The sequence below is a fragment of the Ursus arctos genome, unplaced genomic scaffold (genome assembly GCF_023065955.2).
Source record: "Ursus arctos isolate Adak ecotype North America unplaced genomic scaffold, UrsArc2.0 scaffold_16, whole genome shotgun sequence".
In the NCBI taxonomy this organism is placed as follows: Eukaryota; Metazoa; Chordata; class Mammalia; order Carnivora; family Ursidae; genus Ursus; species Ursus arctos.
In genome coordinates, this window is record NW_026622830.1 from 30,085,083 (window position 1) to 30,098,694 (window position 13,612).

The 13,612-nt window shown below is 50.1% G+C and overlaps 1 protein-coding gene across 6 annotated transcripts in view; it reads right to left on the bottom strand.

Moving 5' to 3' along the window:
* Positions 1-13,612, bottom strand: part of SLC23A2 (solute carrier family 23 member 2) — a 131,066-nt gene that overhangs the window by 32,604 nt on the left and 84,850 nt on the right. For all 6 annotated transcript variants that reach the window (XM_044385703.3, XM_044385701.3, XM_044385702.3 and 3 more), the window contains one exon: positions 13,150-13,307. In XM_044385703.3, coding sequence (XP_044241638.1) covers positions 13,150-13,307 — 158 coding nt within the window. The remainder of the gene's footprint in view (positions 1-13,149; positions 13,308-13,612) is intronic.

A 13,612-nucleotide genomic window follows, 5' to 3' on the forward strand; every position in this document is an offset into this window, starting at 1 on the left:
ACTTTCCTCCTGAGCTTGTGAGCTCCTTCTTAAACACCGGTTCGTCCTCCAATAACCACCCGCCTCGTCCGCCCCTTCACATCCTTATCAGTCACCACAGAGAAAAGAAAATCTATCTCCCCGTCATTCCATTTTGTAAATCGAAAAGCCGCCCTAAATCCTCGAGGATACGTGTCATGATCATGTCAGTGATCTAGAGCTATTGAGGGGAGGGAAACTGTAAGTTACGAATCAACAGTAGACAGAATATTCTGCTCAATCATAAAAAACTCAGGGAGCGTTCTAAACCCTATTTTCAAAGAACCCAGAAAGCATGTGGACTCTGTTAAAGCTCCTGCCTACAATCCTCAAACACCACCGTTCAATTACATTTCAGATACTTCATGTTGACTTTTTGAACACCTGAGCTACTCAAATTCAAAAGATTTTGCCTTTTTTTTTCTTGAATGTGTACAGCATACGAAGGCAGCTTTACAGGCTAACATAAGAACTTGACTGCTATTTTTAACATACATTATTTTCAAGGTAAAATATAAAAATGACTCCTTCTGTTGGCAGGGCTGGGAACTCCCAGATGTCCAGATCCTTCTGAAATACTCCCCAGCGGCCTTGTATCAGCGTCCTGGCCAACAGACGGGCACCAGGCACATACCCCTCTGCGCTCTGACAGCACATCCTGCCCCAACTGGAACAGGAAGTGGGCTGAGAGAGGTGGCTCTGGCTGAAGGGTAAGTAGTCACGTTACAAGCCCAGAGCTGGCACACACCTCTCTGAGCCAGACAGGGTCTCAAGACTCTCTAGGTCTCCTGGCTGTTTGAATCATGCAATGAGATCAACTGAGAGTAGGCAGGATGCTGGCTCTAGAGTGTAGAGGCGGGCTGCATGGTACAGACCAGATACGATGTTGGCTGTCACTCACACAGGCACGCCCTCCACCAACCGTCCATCTATAATTACCTGTCGGAGGGGCCCAGAGCTCAGTACTATCAAAAGTGGGAGTGAAAGTCACCTGAAGTGGGAATGTGTATTAAAGGAAAACACTGTTTGATTTGATAACTTTACAGAAATGCCCTGAAAGGGCAAAGGGAGGACAGCATCTAATCAGGAAAGGCTGCCGTCTCAAATGGCCCAAATAACATCTGCTTTACTATCGTTTCAGATTTCAAGCAACACATCCCAGGGCCAGGTAATGTGGATTGCATTTAGAGACCTCGTCCTGGGAATACTGCAATCAACACTGCACTCTTGACTCACTGGACAGGAAGGTGAAGACTGGCTCTGGGTTCCACTCCCGGTGACGTGAACTATTCTTGACCTCGTCTGGACCTGACCATCACCTGGGCACCTTTCAGGGCAAACATTTTATGGCTTAACCATGACCAAAGTCGTGAGAACACAGCTGCAAAGAAGCTCCCTCATTTCAAGCAACCGGGACCCTGCATTCCTTTGAAAGTGGGTGGTAATAGGAAATCCCCACATGTGCTGCCCCAGACTCCCAGGATGCTCTGGGAAGGGCCGGCTCACATGTTCACGGTTGAGCCACACATGCACTGCCCGCCCCGCGCAGTACCAGCAGGAGGACGGTGGCCCCTGTATAGTAAGCAGCAGCAGTGTCCCAGCAGTTAAGGGTGGTCTCCACAACTGGCAGCGTAAATCAGCAGCTTGACGGAAATATTCTTAGGGAAAGCTGTGACAAGAGCATATTATTTCACCAAACAAGAACTTCCCTAAATACAAAGCCAATTTTCCAAGAAAAAGATGGGGGGACGATAAAGCACTAGATATTCTCAGCTGCTGCAGGGGTTTTTTGAAGCCCTTCCTCAGCAGACAGCTGACCGAGCCCAGGGCTCATCTTTCTGCACTTCGGTCACACGCCTGTCACCACCTCGGGTCTCTGGGCTCCCCACGTAGGCAGGACTGCCTGCTGTTTTACTTTGTTCTGACGCCTGGAAGAGAAACGAATCAAACCGTGCCTTTCTTTACACCAGGGGCTGGCAAACTAGCCCATGAACCAAATCTGACAAACGACTCCTCCTTGGGAGGAAGGGTTTACCGGGACACCGCCACTCACATTTATTTGCCCGCTGTCTGCAACTGCTTTGGGGCTGCAGTGGTGGAGTCTAATAATCACAACAGAGACCACAGAGCCCAAAATGTTTACTGTTTGTCCCTTTACAGAAAAAGTTTGCCGCCCCAGTGTATAGGGAAAGTATTATCTGAAACATGGGAAGAGGTGGTGGGTTTTTGCAGACGAGTTTTTAAGGTTAATGGTGTCACTAGATGTTATGAGAAAAAAATCTGAGCAGACAGGCACCTTTGTTGTGACACATTCCCATGTTGGGCTCTAGCCTTACTTAGGATGGAGGAAAACCTAACCTCAGCCTTACTTTCTTTAAAACTCTGCAGAGGCATCCCACTGCCTTCTCTGAACCCAGGAGACCAGAGCCCCCGGGCCCCAGGCTCTTCCTCACCTGCCCCTTCACAGACGTACACTCCAGCTTCTTGCCTCTGAGCCTTTGCTCTTCTCAGTCATCAACTCACTTTCAGAGCCCAATTTTTATTCCTCATTCAAGGCACAGAGAAAATACCACCTCCTCCAGGAAATATTCCAGGATCTCCTTCTTCGGATTCAAAGCATGTTCCCCTACAACTCAGGACTTTCTGCCCATGATTTCTGCAAGTTACCCTACACGTTGCCAGGAAGCTGCTTCATGATCCCTGGGGCGCTGCATCTCACCCAGGCCTGGTTCATCAGAGTCTCGGATGAGGCCTCCAGTCTGCATTCTGAACAAACATTTCTGGGTGAAGCTGAGGCACTTGGCACCACAAAGACAGACGACCCCTGTAACGACCCCTGTACCAGTGAAGCAATTTACCGTTTTACCCCTGGACTGCCAAGGAGTTTCTGCCATGTGAAGGACACAGCTAGCCATGGCCACACACGAAGCCGGGGACGTCTGTAGGAGCAGTCACCGACCTAAACTAAAGGGCCAGAAGCACTTCACACATGGGATGGGCTACAAAGAGTCCAGGCAGAGGGAAGAACAGGCACAAACGCGAGCCACGCAGCAGCCCCAGGAATCCTCCAAGAACCGCAGGCACCTGACTATGGGTGGGGGCCAATGGAAGGCCAAGGCGGACCAAGGGCAAACGGCCCACCCTGTGCCAGCAGGCAAGAGCAATCTTGCTCAGAAAGGACCGCTTTGGAGGATCTGGGGAAGGCAACCTTAACCCCAAAATGTTCTCAGAAGGCACTCCAACAGGCTGTAGCCTGACTCCGTTTGTGGTCTGTGCGTCCCTGACCCACTCTTGCTGCCGCGTCGGCTCCAGTGTGACCTGCCAACTCAGGGCAGGTCTGCGCATGCACCTCAGCCTCTATGGACTCCCTTCGTAGCACTCTGTGCTGCTGAGCTCCCTCCATGTGGACCTGCCCTGACAGAAGCTGGGCCATTTCACCCATCATCACACCCTCCTACATGAGCACTTTCCCATATCATACCCAAGGATGACATTAATTTAACAATGTCATCTACCATTCAGGCTGTATTTATCTAATTATTTATAAAAGTGCTTATACCTGCCTCTGCTCCCCCAAATCCAACTGGAGTTCCCATATTGCATTTGGTTGTCTTGTGTCACGTTTAGACCCAGGCTAAACACTTCTGGCAAGGAGACTGCTCGGGTGTCATGCACTTCCTATTAGAGCATCCCATCAGGAGGCCTCCTGGTACATCAGGTTGTCCCAAGAGATGGGAAAGCCCGCTTAGGGCAGTGGCTGCTGGAACTCTCCATTTAAAAAGGACCGTTCTCCTTTTCTAATTAATAAATTATCTATAGGGTGATTCTTACACTGTGTAAATATTATATTCCCACTAGCTTATTAACATTCTTACATAGGTTTAAAAACTACATTTTTCCATTTGATCATTCTATCCACATTTAATTAGTGGCCTTTTGTAAAGAAGAACTTGCCTCTTTGTTCAACTTTATCTCCCTTTTATTTTTTGAACATCGTCGTAGATGCATTAATTCCTTTTTCATTTAGTTTTATAATTCACTTCTGTGACTGTTATAAACTGTCCAAAACTTGCCCAAAGCAGCCTGTTCGAGCAGGTTCCCCTTCTTTATGACATGACTCTCCCCCACCTTATTCTTTGAGCAGGTCTTTGCATTCTGGCATAAAATGCTCCAGGGTCAACATGCACTTTTCTCAGTCCTGGCCCTGTAGTCTACTACTCCAGGAAGCCCAGTTCAATTTAGTGGAGAATGGGATTTAGAAACCAAGATGGAACACCAGGTGGGCTCATGGTTCCTGGGGTGGCATTTAGTTAGTGAACAGAGCTAGGATTCATTTTTGAATCGTGGGGCCACAATGACACCTATAGTTCAGCCCGTACCCCTGGATTACCTTCTTTCTTTCCATATTTGTATCTCTCCTTTTCCTACGCTGAGTTCCTGATTTCCATCACCATCAACGTACAAATCATTTGCTTTATCCTATAACATCATATAGCACCTACTAACAAGACTACTAAGATCATTGAGACTATTAAGATTTCGAGGCGCCTGGGTGGCTCATTTGGTTAAACATCTGCCTTCAGCTCAGGTCATGATCCCAGGGTCCTGCAACTGAGCCCTGCCTCGGGCTCCCTGCTCAGCGGGGAGCCTGCTTCTCCCTCTCCCTCTGCCTGCTGCTCTGCCTGCTTGAGCTCTAATAAAATCTTTAAAAGAAGACTATTAAGATTTCTATTTTGTCCTTACAATACAACCCATTCAGGGCATGTAAAGTACTGTGTTTTGAAGTCTGTGAATGAATTATTTTCTGTATGGTTAGCAATTTGACATATAGTTCGGCTCACGTGTTTCTGTAATTCGATTTTAGGATTTGCTTTTCTTCATCCTTTTAGATTCATGCTTTGAGTATGTTGAACATTTGTACAGTTTAAAAATCAAACCATATAGACAGATATACCAGGAAAGTCTCACTCCCATCCCATCCCCTCTGCCCCACCCCCAGCTACTCCCTATAGGTAACCATTCTCCTTACTCCTCACTTGTCCTTACTCCTTCATGCATGCACTCACACTTTTTTGCAACTTGTTTTTTCCTATATGTCCGGAACTTACTCTATGCCAGTTCACAGAGATCTTCCCCATTGTTTCTCAGGGCTGCGTGGTACTATACTGTGTGATGTACAAATAGCAGCCAGTCTCCTACGGATAGGCATTTAAGTTGTTAAATATTTTGCCATTACAAACGATATGGCAATAAATAACTTTTTGGGGATTATTTTGCCTTTGTGGGAGTGTATCTTCAGAGTAAATTTCTACAAATGGGATTGCTGGATCAAATGGTAAATGCGTATGTACTCTTGATCTTGTAAAATTCTTCTTTATAAGGGTTGAACTATTTTCACTAGTGACAGCAATGTGTACGAACGCTTGTTCTCCTACAGTCTTGCCATCAGAGTGGCTCATCAAATTTTTGTGTGTGTGTGAATCTGACAAAGGTGAGAAGGGGTATCTCAGGGTAGCTTTAGTTTACATTTTGTTTTTATTATAAATTGACCTCTTCTTATATAGGGAGAAGGACTTTACTGTGACCTGTTCATGTCCTCTGCCTTTTCTTCTGCCTATATAATTTTTGGCATCTTTTTAAAGTACTTTGACTTTAGGAGTTCTTTCTATATTAGAGATGTTGGACTTTATCCGTGATACATTACAAATATTTTCTCCAGTTTGTCATTTTTATGGTATATTTTTACAATGTAAAGTTTAAAAATTTTTTATATTTAATGTCATCAAATTTATTATTGTTTTGTTTCTGGGGTTTGAGTCCTAGTTTAAAAGGCTTTCCGTACTTTTAGGTTATAAAGGAATTTGCCCTTGTTTTATTCTAACACTTATATAGTTTCGTGATTCTTGCACTTGGATTTCTAATCCATTCTGAGTTGATTAAAAAAAAAACTCCTCATTAAAGACAAGTGTAACCTTTTATCTTCAAGTTTGCGCTATTCTTATTCTACAGGCAAATGCCAAAAGTGGATGAACTATTCCAGTCAGCACTTCCAATTACAGAGTCCTGGAGATCCTCGGCAGGAAGCAGCCAACTAGCGTCCCTCCCAAGCCACAGCTCACAGCCGGAGGCTTTGTCCGGACAGAGCACAGGAATTTAGGAGGGCTAGCTGGATACGATTCTGATAACCTCCTTGTCAAGCATGATAGTATCAACTATATCCAGTCAAGAGTTTGTTAGCCCATGGGGCGCCTGGGTGGCACAGCGGTTAAGCGTCTGCCTTCGGCTCAGGGCGTGATCCCGGCGTTATGGGATCGAGCCCCACGTCAGGCTCCTCCGCTATGAGCCTGCTTCTTCCTCTCCCACTCCCCCTCCTTGTGTTCCCTCTCTCGCTCGCTGTCTCTATCTCTGTCAAATAAATAAATAAAATCTTTAAAAAAAAAAAAAAAAAAGAGTTTGTTAGCCTAAAACACTTTTGTGGAGAACTGAACTCGTTAACCCCACATGTACTAAGCGGACTCTGCCAGTCTCCTAGTCCCCGGGAGCATCAGAAATACTTAAAGAGAAACAGCATGTCAATTGAAGGCAAAATCACCTGGAAAAGCCAGTGTCGAAGGAACTAAACTTGAGCAGCCCCAGCGGAGAGGTAGCGGGTGCTCAGGCTGCAGGAGGAGCTGGATGAAGTGCCCTAACCATTTCCTGATGGCCTGAGACAGATTCAGGGGCCCATCCTGGCCAGGAGATGCTGGACTGTGGCCGAGGAGTGCACTCAGCCACCTGCTACCCACCTCAAGGACATGCTGCTCAGACAGACAGCCCAGCCCTTGCCCACTGCATCCCCCTCCACCCCCTCACCTCACCTGCACCAGCCTGCCTCCTTCCCTTCCAGAAGGCCCACTAAAATAATGAGAGCAAACAGGCAGGTGTGGACAGGTTCCAGGCATTATCTCATTTGATGCTAACAATTTCACCATTATTAATTACCATTTTACAGATGAGGGAAGGGGGCATTGAGAGACCAGGCAGCTTATGCAAAGGCTGGAAAACAGTGGAACAGGAGTGATGCTAGCTCTGAGGCCAAAGCTCCCCAATACAGCTGTTTAGGGGACCGAGGCAAAGCTCCCTCCAAGGTCATTAGCTCCAAGTTCTCACTGGCTCTCAGTTCTGTAACCTCCTACCCAAAATTTAAGTTAAATGGTCTTTTTTTTTTTTTAGGGGAAAACCCTGCAACCTGCTACCATATGCCTGCTTCATGTGACAGAATATGAAAGTCTACCACCCACATGGTAATTTTGGCAAACATGTTCACCCTGAATCAACCATGCCTCTGGCCCCATCCCCCAGTGTACAACAGAGAAGGGGGATTATCGAAAAAAGTCAAATACCACCCAAGGACACAATCAGACAAATTCAGACCACTGGATGTTCAACAAGACAACTGGCCTGGGCACTTCGGGAAGGCAACAAGCGTTACGGAGGAAAGACGTGAGGACAGCTTATTATCAAGAGACCAGAGAGACGCAATAAACCAATGTGCCACATGACCTGGACTGCATCCGGGTTCAGGAAGGTGGGGGAGCACTAAGGAAGATATTTTAGGGACAGCCTGGGAAACTAAATAGCCTGCATGTTAGATGGTACGGTGGAACGACAGTGCTCTCAGGTGTGGTACATGGTCACAGGGGTCCCTCAGTCCTAGGAGAGTGTTTATGCGTGAGCTGGCATGCTGTTTACAACTCTACTTCCAAGCGGTTCCAAAAACTGCACGTACACCCCAAATACATGCACGGAAACAGAATGTGGGAGGCTTCCCAATCTCCCCCATCCCCAATCTAACCACTGCTTCCCTCTACCCTTGTAAGTTTTATGAACAGTTAAGAGTTCAGAGCCCCAGACCTGAGAGCTGGAGGTATCCTGCAGCCACCCCCGTACTCAGTGAGTACACATCATGCACAGGACCCAAGAACTCAGGGAGGTGAGACAGGGGAGCGCCCTCTTCAGGACAATCTGGTTAGAGAACAGGCTGCCACATCAGCTACTAGGACGCTCTTGGCCCAATCCCTACCATTTCTCAGCAAAGAAAGGCTCTGCAGGCCTGTGATGGACCGGAGGGGCTCCTCTGGGAAGGAGCCAGCCTACCTGCAGTCTTTTCTTTTGTGGGAGAGCTCAGAGTGAGGCCTCCCAGTCTTTTGCCCCAGGCACCTCTTGAGGTAACCCCCAAACACACCTCAGGGAAGGGCAGTGTGGCAGATGAGGGCCAGGGTTAAAGGGTCCTCCTTCACCCCCGGCTCTGCACTGACACCCGGGGTGAGGCGTGAGGACTCGGCGAAGCTCAGAGCTGTACCGAGACTTGGCCTCTGTTTTAAGAGGCAGCAGCAGCCAAGGTGATGCATCAGCTGAGTGCTCCCCGAAGCCAGGGAGGCGATGCTGCCGCCAGCTGGCTAACATTGTGGGGGAGGGCGGGGGCATCTGAACAAACTTGCCCTGATCTCTCCGGATTTCAAAGCTTCGCATTAATTCTTGGAACTAGCCTGAGGAGTTCCCCACATTGACATCACAAACTAACCAAAATGAGAACTGTTGAAACCTCACTTAAGGGAACTCAGCAATGAAGGCCTTGGTGAAACCAAAGTGCAGGGGGTCAAGGTCAAAGGGCAGGACGATGAAGAAGGAAAAGGCAGGGTGGGGAGGAGGGAGGCGGCAGAACACTGTCCCCAGCAGGCAGAGGCTCCGGGAAGCGCTAAAGCCAAAGGAGTCACACGCTAAAGCCAAAGGAGTCACACGGCTCAGGGGCTCAGACCCACCGCCACCATTTCCAAACAATCATTTCCAAACAGTCACATCCCCAGAGGAAAGGAAAGCATTTCACGCAGGGGGAGGCGTGCAGGGAAGGGAGGAGGATCTGCAGCACACATGGTGTGGCCTCAGCTAGCCCCACCCAGGGGACATGCCCCCAAAGAAGCCTTCACTGCAGGCATCCTAGGGCTGGCTGGTGCTTGGAGCTCATGCAAAGGCACAGATCGGCTTTGCCTGCACTGGTTCCCGACCAGTTCTGGTTATTTTAATGGAATGAAACAGGTTTCCAGGAACAGTGCGCGCCACTCTTCACCAGGGTGCCCGTGTGAAATGAGCGGGAGGAATGACTTGGTCAAAGCCCACCGGTCAGGGACGTTGACACTTTCCTCTGTCTTCTGCTCTAGACCTGTGGCCCTCCCAGCTTTCTCAAAGTAAAGGGCCTGCTCCTCACAGATACAGACCACAGCTGGTCCTTAGGTCCCACGCGTCGACTGCATCCAGTGCAGTGGAGAACTGGGTACTCAGCACGTGGGGGGAAACATGCAAACACACGTACACAACTCAGACACTATGTACACAACTCAGACACTACGTGGTCTGACAATAGGTCCTAGAAATCATGAAAGTTCAACATGAAACTTCCTTCTGTGGCTCTAAGCCTAAGGAAATGGGCACTAAACTGCAAACACACACACGCATATACACACACGCACAGGCCCCCTACAATCCTTACAGCTGGGACACTGGAAATACACTCCGCTCCCGACCCCATCAGCCACACACCCCGCCCCCACACTGTCCCACCCTGGCCATCCCCGCTGCCCCAACTGCTTTATCTATTTCTTTGATCCTGTCGTGATCAGGAAATAAATATACAAGTTTGTTAAGATGATGATTCACAGCCCATAACGAGGGTCCACGTTAGCATCCAGCAGAGCTAAAGATCTTTCCTAGGACTCATACTCCACAACGTCTGAGATAGACTTTAGGAAACTTGCAAAAATCTATTTGCACAATAATGGCAAAATGTCATCTAAGGGCCACCTTCAGAAGAGCTGCCTCTCATTTTCACAAAAGGAAACAGGGCTGGGGAGGTTCTCTGGCCAAGATCAGAGGGCCGAGTAGGTCCCTCTAACTTCCTGTGCTCGCTGCACTCCTCCATGGGTGAGGGAAAAGAAACCATTATTTGCCACATGCTTTCAGGTAATGCTTTAACACTGAGTACTGTAGGTTCTGACTGCCCATGGGATCACAGTTCATCATTAAAATAGTCAACAATTTGATTTTTGTTAAATACATCAATTACCTTTATTAGTTGCAATCCTAAGTTAGTTTTCCTTAAAACAGTAACATTTCACTTCTACTGTTTATTCACCCATTAAAGCAACATCACCACACTGCCAAATTAACCATACACAATTAAATACCTGACACATGCATCCCCCTCTAACTGAGCCAGCACCCGCAAAGCGGCCAGCTCTGGCAGCGTCGCCTTGGGGAGCCTCTGGAACAGACGCTGGAATGCTCACCCTCCGCCCCATCCTGAGTAGGAGCCAGGTGTCCGAGTAGCATGGACAGCTCCTCACTCTGAGATCTGACCGCCCACCTTGCTCTGCTGGAAATACTGGAGGAGGGGGTGTGCAGGGGAGACAGTGGGATATCTGGCCACTCTTGGGATTTCTACTCTTCTCTCACTCAACCTACAGGAAATGGGCCAAGGGCATAGGAGGTGGTTCCACTGGAGAGGAGAGTCCTGCCCTTTGGGGCCGAGGGGAAGAGCGGGGATTAGAAAAGTCAGAGCTCTAGTGGAAAAGGTAAAGGGTGGGGAGCCCACTGAGTCTTCAAGACCCATCTCATATGATGTCACCTCCCCCGGGACTCTCCCTTCAAATCCCTGGGACATCACAGCAAATCCCCAAAGGTGCAGGTGGCCGCCCCGTGTGCTTCACAGCACATGCTCACTTCAACAGCTCCACCATTGGGTCCAGTCACCCAGTGCCAAACACAGACTGTTTGCTGCGTATCTGTGGGGACAGGCCGGTACTTTTCTCCTCTTCTTTTCCCAGGTTAAGAGTATGGACACCACCACACACTGTGACAGCCATAGAAAATCCACATTCCAAGACAAAACCACACCAAAGCCTCTCAACACACGTCATCCTGCCCCAGCAGCACACGTTCACTGACACGGCTGGCAGATGTGACACCCGCCTCCCAATTTACAGCTAGGCAAATGGCCGCACCACAGTGAGGACGGGACCCACGGCTTCTCACACCACCCAAGGCCATGACATGCACTCGTACAGCATGCACAAACGTCTGCACGCATGCATACTGCAGCTCTGCACGCTGGGCCCCACGGCATCCCAGCAGGTGTTTCAAAGCCCTCTCCTGTTCCTTCTCCGCTCAGGGTGCACAGACCCAAGCTGTTCTGTTCGGGTCTCTCATGCCCCGAGAATGGGCAAGGGGGTCCTGAATGGGTGGCCTCCCCTAACTGAGAGTCCTCACCCAAAGGCCCCCACCCTTCCCTTCTATGTCACCAGCAGGCAACTGTGCCTGCTGCTGCCAGGCTCAACTGTCAGTCAGGACTAGCCTCCTTGGCATAAGACCAGGGCAGAGCTGCACACTGAATATTTTACCACAATAAAGACATATGCATTCCCTCCGCTCTTCAGATCAACCAGCAATTCTCAACTGTAAGCACTGCCCAATTTACAGATGGTTTCTGCTACGAGTTCCCCCAATGAGTCAGCTGTTTAGAAAAAGAACAATTCTTCCCCTTCCACCCCCCACAGAGAACCAGTGGCCTGTGTACAAGGTAAGACTCCCGAGTCAGTCAACAAAAGCTTTTTAATACACTCTGGACTCGAAATACAGAACCTCGAATGCTTTATCAAAAGACTGAAAGATGCTCCCAGCCAAATTTATCTACCTGGCTCTAAGAAAATAACTCAAGTCCTCATTGGAATGCCCAGAACACATCCCCTCCCCCTCGCAGGTCAATGACACCCCTCCCCTCACAGATAGGAGATCGTCCCTCTGGGGTAAGGGAGGTGCTCAGAGTGGTGGCTGCAGGCAGTCCTGCAGGGGCTGGGGTTGGACAACTCCAAGAGCTGGGCTGCCCCCACAGCCTTCCATCCATCGGCAGACCTGCCAGGTAGCTGCCCTGTCCCTTCCCAGGACACTGCCTTAACACTGCCCGTGGCCCTTCCCATACTTCTCCTGTCCCCAAGTAAGGGCAACCCTCTTGAGGTCCCTAAGGATTCTGGCCCCTCACAATACAGTCCGTGATTCTCAAGCTGCCCTCTGTAGCTTCTCCCTCTTGGTCCCCCAGCAGTGAAGGAAAGCCCTCCTCAGGCTGTGGGACAGGGGACAGAACTCCCAAGTGAACGCTGCTGCCCTTCCGCTGGGGACAGAGCGGGGGCGAAGGAGGAGGCCGTACTGTGATGAGGGTGGAAGAGGAGAAAGGAGAGGAACGAGCGGCCTGCAGGAAGAGGCAGGCAAGGGCGGTTCTCTTCCCTCGCGTGCCAGCTCCACACCCCTTCCAGCTGGGGGCTGAGGATGCAAGGTGAACCAGCCAGAGCCCTGGCGCCAGTGAGGGGAGCACAGTCCAGTGGGAAAGACACGAAAACAAAAAAGGACAAAGTGGACTAAGAGCCACATCTGAAGACTGTACACAAGACGCACGTGTGGGGATTCAGAGGAGGCAAGGGCGGAAGCCCTGGGGAGGCAGGGGTGTTCACGGGGGGGAGGGGCAAGCCGGAGGATGAGCAGGCTTCACTGGTCGCTGGGAGCACAAGCACGGGAGGGTGAAACAGAGGGCTCGGGGAGGAGCTCAGCCCAGGGCGAGAGTGCGGGGCTCAGAGGCGGGCCCGGGTGGAGGGACAGAGAGCAAGGAAGAAGCCTGGGGGGGCGGGTGCAGATTTTAAACAGGACGTGGGGCTGCGGCCTGGCAACACGGAGGAAGATGTGAGGTGAGCAAGATGGCCCAGGGGGCACAAAGTGGAGAGCAGAGCCACCCTAGAGGCAGGGAAATCAAGTAGGCAAGAGAGTTCTGAACTAAAGGAAGGGGGGCAGGAAGGGGATCCTGGAGAGAATGAGACCTGCCCGCTAGGGATCAGGAAGGAGCGGAGAGTGAGCCCGAGTCTCCAGCTTGCATACCCGGGGGAGAGACGGGGCCCTCCACCAAGAAAAGAAATATGGGGATGGGGGTGGGCCATGGCCACCAGGATGCCCCCTCTGCCAGCTCCAGCCAGTCCTTCCAAGCAGCCCCAGGGGAGTGGCCTGGCTCCATGCCTCAGGGGGCTTCAGCATCCCAATTCGGCACCCCAATCTCACCTGCATCCAAACGTTGTCTGCAGCAAGGTTGTGATTCCCACGCAGAAGAAAATGGTCCCGATGAGCTGGCTGGTGGCCCACTGGTCGTACCCCACACACATGGCGTCGGCCAGCAGAAAGGGCACGGCGATGGTGCCGCTGAAGCACGTCAGGTAGTGCTGTGGACGACAGGAGGCGGTCGGGGGGAGAGGAAGGCTCCCTCGTGTTTCTGTCTGATCCTGTCCAAACACGGCCCACGGGAAGAACCTCCGGTGTCCTGGGTACACTTGCCTACCCTGTGCCCAATCCTCTTCCTTCTTCAGCGTTTCTCCTTTCTGGTACGCCTTCCTGTCTTACGGCTCACCTGAGGCCAGGCCTGCACAGGTGAGGTTTTATTTATATAACTCTGAGAATACCTGCTTTGTTCAAATGCTCTTTTTAACATCAATTGCTAAAATCGGAGATCCTTTTCTTCTAATCTGTT